At 39.2% G+C, this 21,873-nt stretch overlaps 1 protein-coding gene across 2 annotated transcripts; it reads right to left on the bottom strand.

Annotated features, from left to right (window-relative positions):
* Positions 1–538: 538 nt before the first annotated feature.
* On the bottom strand, positions 539–21,479 carry DYNLT2B (dynein light chain Tctex-type 2B). 2 transcript variants are annotated; one of them, XM_060100146.1, is made up of 6 exons: positions 21,255–21,479; positions 18,040–18,173; positions 12,259–12,328; positions 6,865–6,946; positions 3,746–3,809; positions 586–674 (listed from the first exon to the last, which is right to left on the bottom strand). In XM_060100146.1, exons 1-5 carry the CDS (start codon positions 21,377–21,379, stop codon positions 3,780–3,782), a joined length of 441 nt encoding a protein of 146 aa, XP_059956129.1. In that variant the 5' UTR covers positions 21,380–21,479; the 3' UTR covers positions 586–674; positions 3,746–3,779. The 2 variants fall into 2 exon arrangements, with proteins under 2 accessions (XP_059956128.1, XP_059956129.1); XM_060100145.1 differs by lacking the exon at positions 6,865–6,946 and having other exon boundaries at positions 539–674.
* Positions 21,480–21,873: the final 394 nt, after the last annotated feature.

The raw sequence follows: 21,873 nt of genomic DNA, 5'->3' as shown, positions 1-21,873 counted from the left end.
TTTACAATTTCCTTAAGCTCTTTTCCTATAATTGCTATAAGGTGATATTAATATTTCCTATATGGGAATTCACTGTAGTTATGTTTGATTAATAATGTATTATTTGCTATTCCTCATTTCCAAAAAAAATGTAGGATAAAAAACTTTATGCACAAATAAACTGATCTCAGTGTTATTTATAATAGTGAAAAATTAGAAATAATCAGTCCCTCAATAAGGACATGGCAAAAATAACCAATGGTGTATAACCTAATGGAATAAGTACAACTATTAAAGTATGCTAGTGAAAACTGCAATCAAATAAAATGGCAAAAAAACTGCACATGACATTATGAGAAGTGAAAAATCAGGTTACAAAATTATATACATGATTTTTTTAACCCTGCAAAAAAAAAAACACACACCACTGGTTATGTTTGAACAATTGAATTATGATTTTTCCCTACTTTTTTCTCTACCTTCCAAATGTAATAACATGTTATAAAGAAACCAAAACATTAAAATATAAGGCCTAAAACTCAACAGACTCCGTTGCCAAACTGCCAACTTTATTTTGTCAAGATATTTAACAATATAAAAAACTTCATATTTCTTCATGGTCATATCTTTTTCCAGCTTTCAAAGATTCAATAGTAGAAACAGCCAAATGCCGCTACAACACAGAATAAACTGTCCTAAAAAAACAAAGAAAACAGAAAACAAACACACAAATCCAGAATGTTAGTACTAATGAAGGACTAAAGGCAGCACGGACGTGAAATTAACATCTCAGACCTTTGCCAATTTTCACTCATGAAGACTCTTTCCCTTCTTTAAGAAACAGGTTTTCCAGAGTATATAGATTTGCTTGCCTCAGGGTAGCTACAAAACTGCTTGCTAAAAGGGTAGAATGAGTAAAGAATTATATTTTTTGAATGAAGAAATAAAATGCAAACTAATGTACTTTATGTAATGTTTATTCATAAAACAAGTATTCCTGTTTTTCCTGATTTATCAAAGAAATAATATAATTAAAATGCTTTGAGTTTCTTGGAGTAAATGCATTACCCAACCCAAGGATATTATAGTTTCACACATAACGAAAATACAGCACCTTGTCATAAATTCTGGATAAGGACAAATGATATCTGGTTGTTTGTTCTTTTTTTTTTTTTTTTTTTTTTTTTGCGGTACGCGGGCCTCTCACCGTTGTGGCCTCTCCCATTGCGGAGCACAGGCTCTGGACGCGCAGGCTCAGCAGCCATGGCTCACGGGCCCAGCTGCTCCGCGGCATGTGGGATCCTCCCGGACCGGGGCACGAACCCATGTCCCCTGCATCGGCAGGCGGACTCTCAACCACTGCGCCACCAGGGAAGCCCCTGGTTGTTTGTTCTTAATTGATAAAATTCATTTGTCCATCTTTTAACTCAGAATCTCAAGATGTGCTCCAGATCCTAGTTAAATTTGTTAAAACACTTTTTAGGTACTTATTACAGGAGTTCCACCTGCCTCAGCAACTCCTAACTCACCAACCTCACCTCCAGCCTGGCAATGATGGGAGAAAATACGAATTCAAGTACCTGATTATTAGCCAAAAGCAAATTCTGTGGTTAGCCCAGTTCCCTGGCTTCTTGGATGGGATTACTGTGAGGTGTGTTCTCAAACAGTGCTATCTGTGGTGAGGGACATATTTTTTTGTTTGTTTTAACTGCCAAGCCCTTATGAACTGATACTTTCATAAAATACAATAGAAATTAATAACTAAGAAAATGAAATGAAAAAAGAAACATACAAATATAACCAAAACTTCTTATTAGATTTAATGAACATAAAATTACTTTGTCAAATTCCATGAGCGTTTCTAAACCCTTACACATAATTTATGTACTTACCTTGTTGAGGACCTATAACAAACAGTTCATATAGACTGGCACTGGTCTGCGGACCCCACTTTGACTGGCACTGTTCTTACAATGCCACCCAGAGTTCTCCATCAGGACTGAGCCCTGGTTATCCACAGCAATTATCAGCTCAATAGTATATGCTTTTCTCTCCCCTCTCTCATTTCCTCATCTTCTATTGGTCCTTCCTGGGATCTTCTCCCAAATAAAGTACTTTAAGTTCTAAAAAATTAAGCCTAAATAAACACTCAACAAACTGAACTAAAGATACAGTAGACTAAGTCAGCAACCTAGACCAGGCTTTCAAAAATTATTTTTAGACAGCGCCCCAACTAATCCTGTATTCTAAAACCTGATCCTGATAATCTTTAAAGCAGCCACAACTACTGAAGCCCGCACGCCTAGAGCCCGTGCTCCACAACGAGAAGCCACCGCAATGAGAGGCCCACGCACTGCAACGAAGAGTAGCCCCCTCTCACCGCAACTAGAGAAAGCCCGTGCACAGCAACAAAGACCCAATGCAGCCAAAAATACAATAAATAAATAAAAATATAAATAAATTTACTTTAAAAAATATATATATATATAAGGCCACTACAGAAACTGGCACATAATAGGAGCTCAGAATCATTTGTTGAATGAATGAACTGTATTATATAAGGACTCAGAGAAATATGCAGTTTTAACTCCAAAAAGCAGGAAAAACCACCACCTGAGCTTTATTTACCCTTCCCCTAGAAAGCTGATAAATGAAGATTTACATAGTACTTCCCACTGTTCAGCCTTTGATCCCTAGGGCAGTTGAGCATAAAATAAAACTTTGGTAGAACCATAGAATTTTAGAGCTAAAAGGTACCTTAAGATCATCTACACAAGCAGCTTCCATACCTGGCAGTAAGTATAATCATGTGGAGAACTTTTTTAAAAATTCAGAGTCACTGATCCAACCCCTGGCTTGTTTGATCAGAATCTACTGAGCAAAGCCTTGGCATCTGTATTTTTTAAAAGTTCCTCAAATTATTCTTAGGCAGCCACAGCCAGTCTTTAGGAAAATCTAGTACAGCTTCCTAGTGTTACTGATACAGCCACAGAAAAGTTCAATGACTTACCTAAAGTCATTTAATTAGAAAGTTACAGAGCTAGAAATGGAACCTCTCTCCTAATTCACGCAATCTAGTTCTTTTCTACTCTACTGTACTTTAATTCTGACTCTACTAATTCACAACCTGGGAGCATTTGGATAGAAGATGGGAATATTTCTGGAAGCAAGCATAAAATAACAACATATGATTAAAATACATGACATTCATGTCAATAACATACCAATGTTTAAATGAAACCTCTTTTTAAAAATTCCTCTTTTGTTTAGTTTTGAGAAATAGCTTTAAGATAAAGTAATTAATTTTATTACTGAAAGAAAAATCACCTTTGCTCATGGAATCCCTGCCACCCAAATTTCTTTGCAGCTTAGCAAACTGCTATATGTCTGTTAGCACCAAATAAATAATATGCAATTTCCACATTCAAACTTGTGAAGAGTTACATCATAAAGTATCCTTGCCTGTAAGCAGCACTCTATGTTTCTGCTTTAATAACACAACGAACAGTAAAATCATCTTATCCAGAAGAAGTCTCAGACAAATGTCTAAAACTAAAGTGTCCTCAGGGACTTCCCTGGCGGTCCACTACGGGAGGCACGGGGTTCAATCCCTGGTTGGAGAACTAAGATCCCACATGCCGTGTGGCACAGCCAAAATAAATAAATAAATAAAGTGTCCTCACATCTTAACAAATAGTAAGTGGTTTGATTTGGAATGCCCACGTGACCTTAAGAAAGGAAAAAAAAGGGTTCCAAATAGGCTTACATTCATGAAAACATCATGAGTACAGTTGTCAGCGTCAGCATCCCAGAAACAGCGAGCAGCCATGCTAAAGAGTCAAAGAATGGAGAATTATCAACAATATAACAAGGATCTGAACTATATATATCTGCCACAAGCAAAAGTTTTCCTTGATACATTCTTATACATCAGTGCTTCCAAACCTTTTCACAGAATGAGATGACATACAGAAAATCATATTTGTACAGAAGAGTATACTGGGTAAACTAGAAGGGACTGGAGTCATAGATAAGGCTGCTTGCAGCTGGAGGTGACCAGCCCAGGGGTCTAGCAGCCTCAGACTCTGATGGCTGCCTGATGGCCTAAGTCACTGGTAGTCTGAGTGGGAAGCTCTGTTATAGATTATTTCAGGTAAGATATCTATGTACGACTTTTAGAGGAAATAATCCCTAAGACTTATGGCTAAAATGGGCTCAATTCCTGCACAATAATATGAGAAGGTAGGTCTGGAAACGACCCAACAAATTATTTAGTCCAACCTGATCATTTTATAGAGTCACAGAAAAGAAAGGGGCAAACTCTGAACTAGAATTCAATCTTCTAACTAATTCTAAATCCAGTATTATCTCTAGAGGATGCTACACTACCTCTAAATTCTAAAATTAGCCATTCTCCTCTCCCCAGTTCTTGGATAAGAAAAAATATCAGTAAAAATAAAAGCCTATTTAAAAGTGGAAACAACTTAAATACCCAGAAGTATTGGATTGGTAAACAAAATTAAGGTATTTCTTAGCAATGAAATTCTATGCAGCCATTAAAGGTATTTTTTACAAAAAAAAAACCTTTAAGAACATGAAAAGATGTTCACAATATAATGTTAAGTTTAAAAAGTAATTTTAAATGTTTTTTAATTAAATGTATGTATATGATTCATCATTAACATTTACTGAGCACTTACTTTGTGCCCCACTGGTCTAAGAGCTTTACATGTATTAACTCAATCCTATGAGATAGGCATTATTATTATATCTATTTAATAAACATGGAAACTGAGAGTCAGAGAAATTAAGTAAACTTGTCCAAGGTCATTTATATAGTAAGTGACAAAGCTTGGCTTTGAATCTAGGCGGTTCAGCCTCAAGTCTGTAGAGAAAGGTATATATACACCATGCTATATTGGTTTAATTTTAAAAGACTTTTTTTTCAGTTTTCCATAGAAGGGCTCCCCCCAGCCTAATACTTCACACATTCTTAAATCAAAAAAGTTCCACCTATTTCCAAACTGTAACAGTATGAAATAAAATTAATCTACTTAACTGATCAATCAACAAGTATTTAGCAAGTACCATTTGTCCAGAAAGAATAAAATCCAGTTTGTCCTCAAACAATTCTCAGCTTAAATAGGTGAAAAAAATTAATACACACCAAAAGAATAAGATAATTTATTGTTGGTGCTGATTTATAGGTTATTAGGATTAAAAGGGATTATAATGTCTATCTAGATCAAGCCTTCAAGTCCACGCTGCACAATAGTTGAATTAAATCTGTAGAAGTGCTAAAGAATTTTAGAGAATTTAGAGAGGAGAAAAAGCCAAAGAAGATTTCATGAAGGAAGTAGGGCTTAAGCTGAGCAGAACCAAGCGAAAGCATGAATATAAAAATGTATTTAATAAGTATTTGTTGAGTATTATATACGAGCAAAGTGCTAGGTGCAAATGATACAAAGATTCATGAAATACAATCTTTGCTTTCAAATTGTGGTCTCTTTACACAATTTCCTAATAAAAGGAACCAGAGCTCCTTGGAGAAATGGCCAATTCTAGGGCCATGGCTGTATATGTACAAGATAAACCTGGGACACTTGGGTCATATCAAAACCCTGGGCTATATCAAAAAGAATTTTATAGGGACTTCCCTGGTGGTGCAGTGGTTAAGACTCTGCACTCCCAATGCAGGGGGCCTGGGCTTGATCCCTGGTCGGGGAACTAGATCCCACATGCATGCTGCAACTAAGAGTTCACACGCCACAACTAAGGAGGCCACCTGCCATAAGTGAGACACAGCGAACCAAATAAATAAATAAATATTTTTTAAAAAAGAATGTTATATTTAAAAATATACATACACACATTTATGTATATGTATATTTTACACATATGTGTATATATATTTATATTGATAAAGTTACGTCAAAAGACTTAGAAGAAATATGATGGAACACTTTGTAGCAGGCCAATGCTCCCACCAAGTCAATTAGAAAAACTGAATAAAATGAATCAGAGAGCTGCTGAAGCAAATAGGACTAGGGGAGCCAAAATTGCAGAGAAAGGTGAACCACATGAGGTAAGTTGATATTCTGCAGCAAAGATCTCCCTGGGGCATTTTCCAGCTCTGGGCACAGAGCTAGAGGCTGAGAGCCTGGGCTTCGCCCAGGTAGAGGACCAATTACTGAGGGAAAAAGAAACCAGCAGGACTGCTGGCAGTCTTGCAGGGCCGGGGGGGATAAAATTGGAGGCTTGAGGGACCAAGATCCGTGTGAAAAAGGAGAGAGTAGAATTGAGCCGGTCACATAGTAGGTTTCCTCTCAAGACATGTGCTGAATTCTGAAACTGCATAAGCAGGAACCTAAAAAGCTATGTGTGGTAGGCAAAATAACAGCCCCCCACCAAATATGTCTATGTCCTAAACCCCAGAACCTGTGAATATGTTATGTTACATGGCAAAAATGGTTTTACAGATGTGTAACTAAGGATCTTGAGATGGGGAGATTATTCAGGTGGGCTCAATGTAATCACAAGGGTCCTTATAAAAGAAAGAGGGAGGCAGGAGGGTCAGAATCAAGAGATATTTGAAGATGCAATGCTGTTGGCTTTGAAGATGGAGGAAGGGTTTATGAGCTGAGGAATGCAGATGGCCTCTAGAAGATGGAACAGGCAAGGGACTGGACTCTCCCCCAGAGCCTCCAGAAGGAATATAGTCCTGCCAACACCTTGATTTTAGCTCAACAAAACCCATTCTGAATTTATGATCTCCAGAACTGTAAAATAATATATTTTTGCTTTTTAAGGAAACTAATTCATTAAAAAAGAAGCCTTTGAAATGAAGAATAGTTTAATGCTGAGGAAAGGACTAAAAGTCAGTACCTGCTGAGGCTGGGGTTCCAATGAACACTCCAGGTTCTTGGTTGAAAGATCTGAAGGGCTATGTTCAAGACAGAAGGGTGAGCTAAAGATAGAGAGAGACTTATCAAATCAGCAACCCAACCTCAACTCAGCTCATTATCTGATTGGATTACGGTAAGTAGCCCATATTCTACCTGAATTACAAAGGAAAGGGTTAAACTTCTCTGGAGGAAAATAATATTATCCAGAAGTTTTACAGTTTTTTTTTAACACAATGTCCAGGACTCAAACTAGGCACGCCAAGAGACAGAGCCATATGAAAGATTAACAAGACAAAAAAATAATCAAAGGAAACAGACTCACATGTGATCCAGATACTAGGGTAAGCACTGTTATGACCAAAATGCAAAAAAGGAGGAGAGAGGGAGGATGGAGAACATAGATAAAAAATAAAGAATTTCACTATACAATTAGAATATACAAAAAAAAATTTTACGAAAAAAAGAATTAAATGGGAATTCTAGACCTAAAAAATATAATAACAAATTAGGAATTCAGTTGGTGGGTTTAATAGCAGATTAGACACAATGGAAAAGAGGATTAGTGAACTGAAGGACAGGTCAATAGAAAAATATCCAAACTGAAGCACAGAGAGAAAAAACAAAAATTCAGAAAAGAGCATCATAAATTACAGCAAAAAGATCTGAATACTTGTTATTGGAGTCCATAAAGGATAGCAGAGAGCAAATGAAGCACAGGTAATATTTTAAAAGATAATAGCCATATATATAGCACCTAGATCTTAGTTTCTAATGCCATTCTGCCATACAATGAACCAAGGCTCCTTAGAGAAATGGCTGATTCCAGGGCTGGGGCAGGGAATGGATAAGGTGGGGCATCTTATAGTGCCAGTAAATAAGGTTGTGCTCAAAAAACCCACAATAGTAGGGTATGTGAAAGGGACCCAGGAGTCAGCTGAAAGAGCTCTCAATGGCCAAAGCTGGAACAATTTGAGCAACAATATAAATAAAGTAGTACTGGATTATAATCCAAATTATAAAAATCCATAGTCCATACTGAAATAAATGACTGAATAAATAAATAAATGAGAGAGAACAGACAAATCTCTTATGCTGAAAAATTCCAAGTAATTTATGTAGACACTCTGCCCTCAAGGAGTTGGAGCATAACTCCTTGCTCCTTAAGTGTGGGCTGCACATAGTGATTTCTTTGTAAAAAGTACAGTATGGAAAGGGGAAGAAAGAGTAACTTTATAGTGGAAAACCTGACAAATACTACTCAGGCAGGGATCAAGGTTAACATCAACAGTAATATGTAACGTTGACAGTATGTACCCTGAAATGATATAATTAGAACAGCACTTTACCTCTGTGATCTTCCTCCCCAAAACCTATAATCCCAAACTAATCATGAGCAGACAAATCCCATTTGAGGCATATTCTACAAAATACCTAACCAGTACTTCTCAAAACTGTCAAGGTCATCAAAACCAAGGAATGTCTGAGAAACTGTCATAGCCAAGAGAAGACTAAAGAGACATGTAATGTGGTATCCTAGATAGGCTCCTAGAACAGAAAAGGGACATTAGGTGAAAACTAAAGAAATCCAAATAAAGTATGAACTTTAGATAATAATAATGCATCAATATTGGTTCATTAATTGTGACAAATGTACCATACTAATAGAAGATGTTAATAATAGAAGAAACTGGATGTGAAGTACTTAAGAACTCTCTGTGCTATCTCTGCAACTTTTCTGTAAATCTAAATTATTCTAAAAGATTGATTTTAAAAAAAGAAACAAAGATAATGGTTAAGACTTTTCCCAATCTGATACAAAACAGATTCAAGAGCCCACAAATTCAAAAGGCCCTGAGAACCCCAAGTAGAATAAATACAAAGAAAACCATATATCATCATAGTAAAAAGGCAATGAGAAAAACATTTTAAAGTGGCTAGGAAAAAAGACACATCACCTCCAAAGGAACAATAATAAGACTTAGAGCTGATTTCTCAACAGAACCAACTGAAATTAGAAGACAATGTAATCACATCTTTAAAGTACTGAAAATGGAAAGGCATATATGCTTTCCTTCTATCTCTTTCCCTTAAGGAATGTAAATAAATGTAGTATTGAGCCATCTTCAACCATGCAGATGAGGACACAGCAGAGCAAGACAGGAGGGCTTATATCCTTGACAGCAGGGAAGCACCTCACCAGGCTTGGACTCCTATCTGGTGTATTTTGAGAAGAGAAATAAAGCGTCTGTGTTTTTTCAAAAAAAAAAAAAAAACAAGGAAGGAAGGAAGGGAAGGAAGGAAAGGGAAGGGAGGGGAGGGGAGGGGAAGAAGAAGCTACCAATGGCCAAAGATGGGACAGTTTGAGCTTCAGTGAAGATACTAACTGCAATTGATTTAAACACATCACATATATTTAAAACCATGGGTTCATGGATAGAAAAAAAACTCACTGGTGACCTTGGGAGGATGCTAGGGAACCAATTCATTACTCTGAAAATAGGTAAATTTATCCCTCCTTTCCTATACAAACTGTACCTCATTGTAATGAAACAAATGAAAGAAAAAAAGTCATTCTTAATAGAAGATTTTCAGCTTATAAATAAAGAACAATGATAGAAGATCACTATCTTGTAACCTGTGATGAATAATGGATCTAGGACAGATGCTAAAATCATTAATGGTAAAGCTGATAGGGAACTTTATAACAGATGGATCTATCCAACATCATCTGAACTCCATGATCAATCTTAACAATAAAAATAGGAACAGCCAGGGCTTCCCTGGTGGCGCAGTGGTTGAGAGTCCGCCTGCCGATGCAGGGGACGTGGGTTCGTGCCCCGGTCCAGGAGGATCCCTCGTGCTGCGGAGCAGCTGGGCCCGTGAGCTATGGCCGCTGAGCCTGCGCGTCCGGAGACTGTGCTCCACAACGGGAGAGGCCACAACAGTGAGAGGCCCTCGTACCGCAAAAAAAATAAATAAATAAAAATAGGAACAGCCAGACATTTTTGTGCCTCCTGATAAGATGCAATAGAATGTATACTAAACACCTATGTATTATTCTTGCCCAAAACTCAAACCTATCACTGATTAAGACTAGATCTGGGCTTCCCTGGTGGCACAGTGGTTGAGAGTTCACCTGCAGATGCAGGGGACACGGGTTCATGCCCCGGTCCGGGAAGATCCCACATGCCACAGAGAGGCCACAACAGTGAAAGGCCCACGTACCGAAAAAAAAAAAAAAAAAAAACACTAGATCTAACTACTTATTTACAAGAAAAATAGGAGCTAGAAGACATACTAAACAATACCATGGGGATACAATCCTCAAATACCAGAATGTAGGAAACTCTACAAGACAAACAACCCAATTTCCTCAACAAATAAATGGCAAGGTTAAAAAAAAGGGGGGAGGAGGGAGAAGAAGCAAAATGACAGACTGAAAGAAATTTAAGATACATATCAACCAAATGCAATGCATGGACTTTGTCTGTATCCTGACTTGAACAAACTGTAAAAAAAAATACACATATACACATACACACGCACAAAAACACACATATACACACATGCACATGTATATATGAGACAACTGGGAATAATTAAAAGCTAACTGAATGTTTTATAATATTAAGGATTTTCAATATTTACATGTGATATTTTATTATGTTGAAAAGGGCACTTATATTTTAGAAATCTATACTGTTGTATTTACAGATTAAATGATATGATGACTAGAACTTGCTTCAAGATAATCTGGTGGGGTCAGGGACAGTAGATGGAGGTATAAATGAAACAACATGGGTGTGTGTTAATAACCTTAAAGATAAGTAATAGACATATGGGAGTTCCTTAGTCCACGTACATTTTCATATGCCTAAAATGTTAGATGATAAAAGTTTTGAAAGGAAGTGGGGAAGGCCTTACATGCCATGCTTTAGAGTTTAAACTGATCACATTTAACAAAGTCAGTCAGGACAAGTTTGAAGAGTTTATACTATACAGGATTTGAAATAAACTCTATAGAGTTTAAGAAAAGGAGGTGAGGGTGTACTTCTGGGAGACTGGTCTGCTGTGTGAATTGCAGAGGAGAGAGATCAGAGTCTGGAAGTGCTGATAAGGGGCTGCTAAGCAACCCTGGCATCCAGGTTACAGTGCGTACAATGAGAGAGAGTAATGGTTACATAAGATAAAAGAGAGTTCCACGCTTTTAAGCCTGTGTCAGTGGAATCTTGGTAATAAGGCAAGAGACAGAGAAATGAAAATGAGAGGCTTATTTGAGGAAGGGAAAAGAAATATGCAACTCTATTTGAACACGTTGACTCTGAGATGACAGAATAGTAAAGTATTTCTTAGTTTCTCTGTGGTGAAGAACTCTACTGAAGCCTTTTGACCGAATGGTAGAGGGCATCACGGTGAAGAGTACTGTGCGAGGAGTCAGAAGCTTGGGCTCTATCAGTGAGCCTGACGCCAGCCAGATCTAGAATTTTGGGCAAATCATGCTGAACTTCATAAGTGTCATCATAAAATAAGGGGACTGGACACCAGAAAGAATCTGCATTCTCTTCCCAAGCTAACATTCTATAGTGAAAATTCTCAGTGATAGTAACTACAAGGTATTTTTTTATTCATCCAGCAAATATTTTCATACTTTCTTATAAAATACTGGACTAGGCACTGTTTACAAAGGGAAACAGGAGATTAACACTTGGGCACAGGAAAAGACAGGAAATACAGATTTTGAACTTGCCAATACAGGAATGATGGTTTGAGGTAATGAGAATGAATGAGCTCATTGAAAAAGCACACAGAAGAGCAGAAGAATAAGAACTGAGCCTTGAAGAAAGCTCATAGCTGGGGATGTAGGGGAGAAAGAGGAACCAGTTTAGGAGAGAATAATCATTTAGAAAAACAGAAGAGAAACAAGTTATGCAAGTGACATTGGGGCCAAAAAAACCAGAGTGAATTTTAAAAAACAGAAGCCCAGGCCAATAACAATAGCTATGAAAATTGTCACTCTGACAACTTTAAAGATATTAATTTAGGAGAATGGTAGGACCAAAACCCAGGCAACAAGGAATATGGGAGGAAACATATATACATAATCCTACACTCTCTTTGGGAGCATATATACATAAACCCTGAAAGACGTACTAGCCTACAGATACTATGAAAAGTGAGTTACCCCATGGAGCTCACCCAGACTGTCAACCTCGCTGCTCAGTGCCAGGATCTCTTCAGTTCACAGCTACATTTTATTATACCATCCATTCCTCTCACTCTTGCAAAGACACTATCTTACTGGATTGTCGAGAAAATGAACACCCAATAAGAAATATATAAAAATAAAAACAAGAAGGAAAAACCAACTACTCACAATACACCTTCCCCTCTTTGTTCTCCAATCACTACTTGCACCACCATTTTATATCGGTCAAATCCCATTTCTGGAAAGAAAAAATAAGAAAGTTATCTATAAGCAAATATATGGTAAAATTACTTAATGAAGGCAAATTTGCCTAGAAATTAACATATGCATTCAGTCTACAAGCACTTACTGAGTATGATTATAAGCTTGGGAGTCAGACTTAAGGACAAATTCTAACCATAAGCTTAGTAAGTGTGTAACTTTAGACGAGTTATTTAACTTTTTAGTTTAAATCTCCCTCAACTGTTAAATGGGAATATCACTACCTTCCTCCTGGGGGTGTTGTGAGGTTAGATGAGACAAGCTGCCTCCTTTCTCTACCCATTTCTCTTCCATAGTAGTCTCTCAGTAGGTCTTAGCTTCCTTCCTTTCTCCCCTACTCTAAGTCAGGTAATGAGCTAGGCCCTCAAGATACAGAGATAAATAAGATGCTCTTCTTGCCTTAAAGAACTCATAGTAGTTGGGAAGGCAAACATGGAAAATAAAATGAAAATGCAATATAGTAATAATTCAAAGAGAGGCATGTATAAGGTACATTAGGGGCACAGAGCTGGATGGCTCCTCCCTTTGACTGGGCAATGGGGAAGGGATGACCAGAAAAGACTTCTTGGAGGATGCGATAAGTGAGCTGAGTCCTGAAAGACGAGTGAGAATTTACCAGATGGACAATGTTTCTCCATTCTATGGAGGGGGATAGCATATGCAAAGACATAGAGCATGGGATCTTTAGAAAACCACAAGCTGTTCAGTAAGATAGAAAATAAACCATAAGATTCTGGAGAATACTGGCATGGCCTAGGACAACTCAGCTGCTTCCCCCAAAACTATACTGCTAAAACAGCAAAATCCTGAAAATCCTCCCCAACACCAAATCTGGGGGACAGAAAACTGAATGGGCATCTTTATCTTCCCTCCTTTCTGACCAAGGAATAGGGGAAACAGTGAAGAAAAAAAGAGTGAAACAGGCAAAGTTGAGACAGAGCCAACCCCTTTTTTAAAAAACATAATCTTTCTCTTAATTTAGTCTTATTTCATTTTTTTATATATATAAATTTATTTATTTTATTTATTTATTTTTGGCTGTGTGGGGTCTTTGTTGCTGTGCACGGCATTTCTTTAGTTGTGGTGAGTGGGGGCTACTCTTTGTTGTGGTGTGTGGGTTTCTCATTGCGGTGGCTTTTCTTTTTGCAGAGCACGGGCTCTAGGCGCGTGGGCTTCAGGAGTTGTGGCACGCGGGCTCAGTAGTTGTGGCTCGCGGGCTCTAGAGCACAGGATCAGTAGTTACGGTGCACGGGCTTAGTTGCTCTGCGGCATGTGGGAACTTCCCAGACCAGGGCTCGAACCCATGTCCCCTGCATTGGCAGGCAGATTCCTAACCACTGTACCACCAGGGAAGTCCCAAAGCCAACTCTTTTTGATGAAAGTAAAAGCTCCAGGATTATACAGTAAATTAGGCAAACAATCTGAACACTTACAGGAACACTTCCATTGTGGGACATGAACCCTAATGCAGTATACTTAGTAAAATCTCAGAAGGAGACAGAGCCCAAGTTATGTTTAAAAAGCAGTGCACACAGCTCAGCTGAGCTTCCTCCTTTCTCTACGCATTTTTCTTCCTCCTTTTCTCATACCCATGCTTGAGAAATGTGGCTAGAATATTAAATGCCCATCACTTAAAACACAGTTCTGAGGGAAAAATAAAATAGTCTTAGACACCGTAAAACTCCTAGAAGAGAGCATAGGCAAAACATTCTCCGACAAAAATCATACCAATGTTTTCTTAGGTCAGTCTCCCAAGGCAATAGAAATAAAAACAAAAATAAACAAATGGGAGCTAATCAAACTTACAAGCTTTTGCATGGCAAAGGAAACCATAAAAAAACAAAAAGAAACATACGGAATGGGAGAAAATATTTGCAAATGACGTGACAGACTACGGCTTAATCTCCAAAATATACAAACAGCTCATACAACTCAACAAAAAAACCCCAAATAACCCAATTGAAAAATGGGCAGAAGACCTTAATACAGACATACAGATGGCCGGTAGGCACATGAAAAGATGTTCAACATCACTAATTATTAGAGAAATGCAAGTCAAAGCTACAATGGGTTACCACCTCACACCCGTCAGAATGGCCATCATTAAAAAGTCTACAAATAACAATGTTGGAGAGGGTGTGGAGAAAGGGGAACCCTCCTACACTGTTGGTGGGAATGTAAGTTGGTGCAGCCACTAGGGAAAACAGTATGGAGGTTCCTCAGAAAACTAAAAATAGAATTACCATATGATGCAGCAACCCCACTCCTGAGAATATATCTGGATAAAACTATAATTCAAAAAGATACATGCACCCCATGTTCATAGCAGCACTGTTCACAATAGCCAAAACATGGAAACAACCTAAATGTCCATTAACAGATGAATGTATAAAGAAGATGTAGTACATATATACATGAATACTACTCAACCATAAAAAAGAAGGAAATAATGCCATTTACAGCAACATGGATGCAACTAGAAATTATCATACTAAGTGAAGTAAGTCAGAAAGAGAAAGGGAAATACCATATAATATCACTTATACATGGAATCTAAACTATGGCACAAATGAACCTCTCTACAAAACAGAAAGAGACTCATAGACATAGAGAACAGACTTGTGGTTGCCAAGGGGGAGGGAGGGAGGGAGAGGGATGGACTGGGAATTTGGGGCTGGTAGATGCAAACTATTACATATAGAATGGGTAAACAACAAGGTCCTACTGTATAGCACAGGGAACTATATTCAATATCCTGTGATAAACCATAATGGAAAATAATATTAAAAAAGTATGTCTCTATGTGTATAACTGAGTCACTTTGCTGTACAGCAGAGATTGCCACAACACTGTAAATCAATTACACTTAAATAAAAAAAATTTAATAAAATAAAATAGTCTTAGATACAGTGGGAGGAGAGTAAAAAAAAAAAATTCACCCACACCACATCAGAACAAAATTAAAAGAAGCTGAATGGCAATATGCAAAGGTACAACAGCAAAAACAAACCAAAGAATAACAAGAAAAGAAACGTACTGCTTAAAAGACCAAAAAAACTCAATCTAGGAGATAATATAAATCAAGGAACAAAGAGAAATTCCTCACAACTGATTCATAATATAGAAAAACATAAGCCCACAAATTCAGTAAAATAAGAACTCAATCAGATTACAAAACAACAGAAAGATGAAAGGGGAGATTATAGGCCTAGGAAACAAACTGAATACTCACATAATATCAGTGCAGAACTAATCAATTAAAAATGGCAAGAGAGGGGCTTCCCTGGTGGCGCAGTGGTTAAGAATCTGCCTGCCAAAGCAGGGGACATGGGTTCGAGATCTAGTCCCGGAAGTTCCCACATGCCACGGAGCAACTAAGTCCGTGCGCCACAATTACTGAGCCTGTGCTCTAGACCTTGCGAGCCACAACTACTGAAGCCCACACACCTAGAGCCCGTGCTCCGCAACAAGAGAAGCCACCACAATGAGAGGCCCATGTACCACAACGAAGAGTAGCCCCCTCTCTCTGCAACTAGAGAAAAACCCACGCACAGCAACGAAGACCCAATGCAGCCAAAACGTAAATAAATAAACAATTTTTTTAAATGGCAAGAGACAAGACAGACATAAATGAAAACAAATACTGACAAGGCGATCACAAGTATATGTCAAAGAAAAAGGAAGAGATTATGGCAAAGATAATAGATGTGGAAGACAGAGATGATTCAACACATCAATATTTGGTGTCCTAAAGTAGATAATCTAACAAATGGAACTGGAAATGTACTCAGAGATACAAGAAAATTTACTTGATATGGAAAAAATAAAACCCGCAGATTAACAGACATAAAATGCTCAATACCAAGCCATACCCTAGAAAAACTACTGAGCGTCAAGGTTAGGGACAGGATTCTTTCTGCAGAGAACGTCAGACTGGCCTCAGATTTCTCCACAGTAACATTCAATGCAAGAAGACAGGGAAGCAACATCCATAAAATTCTCAAAAAATAATTAACTCAAAATATTATATTCATCCAAAATATATTCTTGTTTAAAGGCATTCTCAAACATGAAAGAATCCAGGGAATACAGCATTTCTGAGTCCTTCCTGAAAAAACTTACAATAAAATCTCATCAGGTAAGAATAGAACCAGAAAAAAGAACTCAGCAATGGAAATAGCATGGTGAAAGGACTAAATAGTGGGCAATCATTCCATTTAAATATAGAATGAATGCTATAACACTATGGGAAAAAGTCTATAGTATACCATTGTTTTTCAAGTATTTATCTGTATATATACATAGAAAAGAACTGGTATGATGGTCACGTAATATTAATGATTCTTCTTGGGTGGGGGCATTGGGAGTGATTTTTCTAATTTTAATTATTTTTCTACACTTTATTTTTTTATAACAAGCATATATTTTTTACAATAATTTAATAGTGAATTTCATTAAAAATTTGAAAACAAAAATGTTAATATACTAACAGTTAATTTGGATGATGGAAAGAGAATTGCTATTTTCTTCTTAGTATTTTTCTATATTTTTTATTTCTAAAAATTAAAACGTATTAATAAAAATACATCAAAGTATTAAATAGTAACTACCATGGATAACAGACTTTTATATCATTAAAAAAAACACTTTATGGGCTTCCCTGGTGGCGCAGTGGTTGAGAGTCCGCCTGCTGATGCAGGGGACACGGGGACACGGGGACACGGGTTCGTGCCCCGGTCCAGGAAGATCCCACATGCCGCGGAGCGGCTAGGCCCGTGAGCCATGGCCGCTGAGCCTGCGCGTCCAGAGCCTGTGCTCCGCGACGGGAGAGGCCACAACAGTGAGAGGCCCGCATACCGCAAAAACAAACAAACAAACAACAACAACAACAACAAAAAAACCACTTTATGTGTATTATTTGTGCAGGTTTATTACAATGAAAATGTATTATGATTACAAAGACATTTCTTCCCTCCAAAAAAATTTCTTTAAAAAAGAGTAAATAGGGAGTTCCCTGGTGGCCTAGTGGTTAGGATTCCGGGCTTTCACTGACATGGCCCGGGTTCAATCCCTGGTTGGGGAACTGAGATCCCGCAAGCCGCATGGTGCAGCCAAAAAAATTAAACTTAATTTAATTTAATTAAAATTTTAAAGGGTAGATAGAAAGGACTTTTCAGAGTGTATAACACTATTAACAAAAGAGACAGAGAGAGGTAGAAAGACAAAGAACAGGGAGGAAAAGCACAAGATCTGCTCTGCAGATGTAGAGTGAAGCAGGAGTGGAGTGCTGAGTAGGGCAAGTAGCTACGGATTTGGCAGGAGAGATGCACTGAGGTCAGACTGTGAGGGTATTGATGGGAGGCTGAGGACTTGGTATCTTGGTAGAAAAAATACCAAAAATTATGGGAGAAAGGAGCCCCTGTATTTTCTGGTCTTTCTGCATACTGGGAATTCTTGGATAGTAGTTCGGTACAACTAGGTATTTCACACCTTTGCTCTTTCCCACCAGCTACAAAAACCTACATGAGTAAAAGTTACCAAATAATTGAGATGGCTAGACAGTGAAGAAAAATTTGTGTTTAATAGAATCCACAGTTATGTCTCTTATTTAAAAATAAAGAAGGAGACAAATGAGTAAAATTGGATGTTTGAAGGGAACAAGTCATTTCCAATTACCACCACTATTACCTTTTAATTTATCTTTAATATTTTCTGATAAACGTTTTGTGAGCTGAGGCATTTCTTCTGGAGAGTATTCAGCATTTGCCAGTTCCTCCTTGAGCACAGCATGGATACAGTCTTTAACCACAGAGGGTCTGAACCTAAATGAAACAGTTTGAAACATCCAGTTGGTAATTCCAAAACCCTAATTTACCTTCGCAGCTTAACTTCCCCAAGTTTTTTGTCATTACAACCATTTAATCCTTCTTTTTCATATTTTTTATTATAAAAGTAATAAAAACAAATTAAGAAAACAAGTCATAGTGCAAACCTGTATCTCCAGCCTCTCCCTTGAACTTCAGACCACATATTCCCACCCATATTCCATCCAGATGTCTAGTAGGCAACTTAAATTTAATACACCCAACACTGAGCTTCTGATCATCTCCTCTCCCCAAAACAAGGTCCTCATCTCAGTCAATGGTAACTCCATTCTTCCAGCTGCTCAAGCCAAAAACCCTGGTGTCAGTTTGGTTGCCTTTCTCTCTCACAGCCCTCATCCCATTCATAAGCAAATCTTATCAGTTCTACCTTCAAAATAATCTAAAATTCAATCACACTCACCACCCCACTACCACCACCTTGCTCCAAGCTACCATTACTTCTTTCCTGGATTACAATGGCCTCCAAACAAGTCTCTCTGTGTCTGCCTTTGCCCCTAAATCCTGTTCTCAACATAGCAACTAGACTGGTGCTACTAAATACGTGTCAGATCATGACACTACTCTGTTCAAAATACCCCAAATATTTCCCACCTCACTCAGAGTAAAAGCAATATTCTGTTACTTGCAAGGTCCCATATGATCTACCCTACCAAACTCTCTGACTTTGTTTTCTACTACTTTGCCCCTAGTTCTCTCCACTCAGGCCACACTGGCCTTCCCTATGTTCTTTGACCACACCAGGCATGGAAACCTCAGTGCTTCTGCAGTTGCTGTTAACCTCTGCCTGAAGTTCAATTCCTCTCCTTATATGCATAGCTCCTTCCTTCCTTTCAAGTCTTTATTCAAAAGTCACTTTCCCTAGACACCCTCTCTAAAACTTCAAACCACCTTCCTACCACTTTATATCTCCCTTCCCGGTACTTATTACTATCTGATACACTATATGGTTCACTTAGGCATTTATCTTGTTTGTTGTCCTTCTACCCAGCTAGAGTACAAGCTCCAAAGAGCAGAGATTTTTATCTGTTTTGTTCACTGTTATATCCCCATTCCTAGAACACTATCCAGCACATAGTAGACAATATTTTTTGGAGAAAATAATTACTGAATAAATGAAGACAGAGAAAAAAAGTCTCCCCTCATTTCACCACCCTAACAATACTATTAGCATTTTAGTTGTATTTATTACATATTACAACACTAGGCTCCTTTATCTGGGCTATATATGTATATATATTTTTTTTTAAATATTTATTTATTTAATTTGGCTGTGTGGGGTCTTAGTTGTGGCACATGGGATCTTTGTTGCTGCATACGGGATCTTTAGCTGTGGCATGCGGGATCTAGTTCCCTGACCAGGGATGGAACCCGGGTGCCCTGAATTTGGAGCGCAGAGTCTTAACCGCTGGATCACCAGGGAAGCTCCTGGGCTATATATTCTATCAGTTGATTTGTCTACCATGTGCCAAGTTACCAGAATGTTTTAAGTTTTGAGCTTATAATGTGGTTTAATATTTGGTAGTACTAGCGGCCCCTTATTTCTTTTTAACAGTATTCTCTTTAGTCTCTTGCTTGCTTATTCTCACAGGCGAACTTTAGAATCATGGAAAAATTTGTAGGATTTGATCTGTTCAAAATGTGGTCTTCCTATTAACAAACATACTATATATGGCTCTTCCCTTAAGCCTTTTCCACTCTCAGTAAAATGCTAAAAGTTTTCTTCAAACGAGTCACAAATAATCTCATAGAGCTATTCCTACATAACATATATTTATTGTTAATCCTGTTCTGTTTTACAACAGAAACACAGGTGAATGGCATTCTATGTATTTAGAATCTTTTACCAAGATAACTGAACATATTTTTTTTTATTAATTAATTAATTAATTTTGGCTGTGTTGCGTCTTCGTTTCTGTGCGAGGGCTTTCTCTAGTTGTGGCGAGCGGGGGCCACTCTTCATCGCAGCGCGTGGGCCTCTCACTATCGTGACTTCTCTTGTTGCGGAGCACAAGCTCCAGACGCGCAGGCTCAGTAGTTGTGGCTCACGGGCCTAGCTGCTCCACGTCATGTGGGATCTTCCCAGACCAGGGCTCGAACCCGTGTCCCCTGCATTGGCAGGCAGATTCTCAACCACTGCGCCACCAGGGAAGCCCTGAACATATTTTTTTAATGTCCCTTCTACCCACCAGAAAACTGCTACATGAAATTTTTTATCACATTATAACTAAAGTTCCTGGATTCTAGTATTTGCCAAGCATTTGATTCAGGAATCTAGATTCAAAAAACAGAGGAAGGGCTTGGGAAAGTCATTTTTTAAATTTTTTTTTTAAATCTTGTGAAAATGAAGTTAGTGATGAATCCGACAGCCCTAACTGACTGTCCTCTGCAGGAGACATTGTGCCTTAATTCTGGTAAGGTATTAGGGTGTTAGGCCAAAAGCCTCCAGATACTACTTGGGTAAGACTGTACACATACAGGTCTCGCGCCCTGAAGAAGAGTAAGCGCTTTCTGGCACACGTATGCACACAGTAACCCTCGAAACAGGGCTGAATGGCATTCGATGCAAGCCGCTTGTTTTCTGCCATGCAACTATCTCAATTCCTCTGTGCCCACATTCTGGATCTCCTAGAGTCAACCATCCCTACTGTACTTGTCTAAGGGACTACCTCCCGGCGCGTTAACCCTGCAACCGCAGGTCTGGTCCTCTGCTGCCCCCTGCAGCTGGGAGCCCAAGGAGAACAGCGCCCCACCCTCTCCCGCCCAGACCCTCCTTCCCCGGTCCTGTCCCTTCTTCCGTCGCCTGTTCCCCCGCAAAACCCGGCCTCCTCCCCGGCCCGCCCCTCTGTCTCTAGCCCCGGCCCGCCCCTCCTAGCCCCGCTCCTCTCTCCCGTCCCGCCCCGCCCCACCCCGCCCGTCACCCGCGGGTTCCTTCCGGACGCCCTGGCTATCAGGCAAGCTCTGCCTGTAGGAGGCAGCAGTCTCGCAGGTCGGCCACGCCACAACGCGTCTGCTACCCGCCTTTGCTGGAAAATGGGCCGCAGAATATAGGTATTCTCGGACTCCCCAGCGTTCTTCTCAGCCTCAGGCAACCCTTCGACCGCAGAGAAGGACGTGCGCATCGAGAAGGATGCGGCGACCGACATGGCCTAAGCTTCTTGGCCCCGTATTTCTCCCGAAGAAGGCTTAGCTCGCGGCGCCACGGAGCTGCGAAACGGTCGTCAGGGCGACAGCGCCGCCTTTGACCCTATGTGCGGCGGCTGCGCGCTGTGCGCTGTGCGACCCGCCCTTCTTGTCGTGCTCGCCCTGCCCTACCCGCGCCTGCGCGCCGGATGCTGGACCAGAACCGGCGGAGCTGCAGTGACCATAACTTCGGCAAAGACTGGTTTGTTTCTGTTCCGTTTACAAAGCACTTAAACATGCGTCAGCTCTTATTAACCGCGCTGCAATCTTAGAAAGTGACACAGAACCTGAGGCCCATAGAGGCCCAAGGATACACAGCTAGTAAGCAGCCGGTGAAACTGAGCTGGACCCTGGGGTGAGGGGTGGGGGGCGGTCCAGTGACAGATCCTGTGTTCTTGGCTTCTTGCTTGTGAAAAAAGCTTTAGTCTCCTAGGCCTTTCCGAGTGCTAAAGAAAAG

This window comes from Mesoplodon densirostris, chromosome 5 (genome assembly GCF_025265405.1).
Source record: "Mesoplodon densirostris isolate mMesDen1 chromosome 5, mMesDen1 primary haplotype, whole genome shotgun sequence".
In the NCBI taxonomy this organism is placed as follows: domain Eukaryota; kingdom Metazoa; phylum Chordata; class Mammalia; order Artiodactyla; family Ziphiidae; genus Mesoplodon; species Mesoplodon densirostris.
The sequence above is the reverse complement of the archived record's forward strand: the minus strand, read 5'-3'. Positions and strand labels throughout refer to the sequence as shown.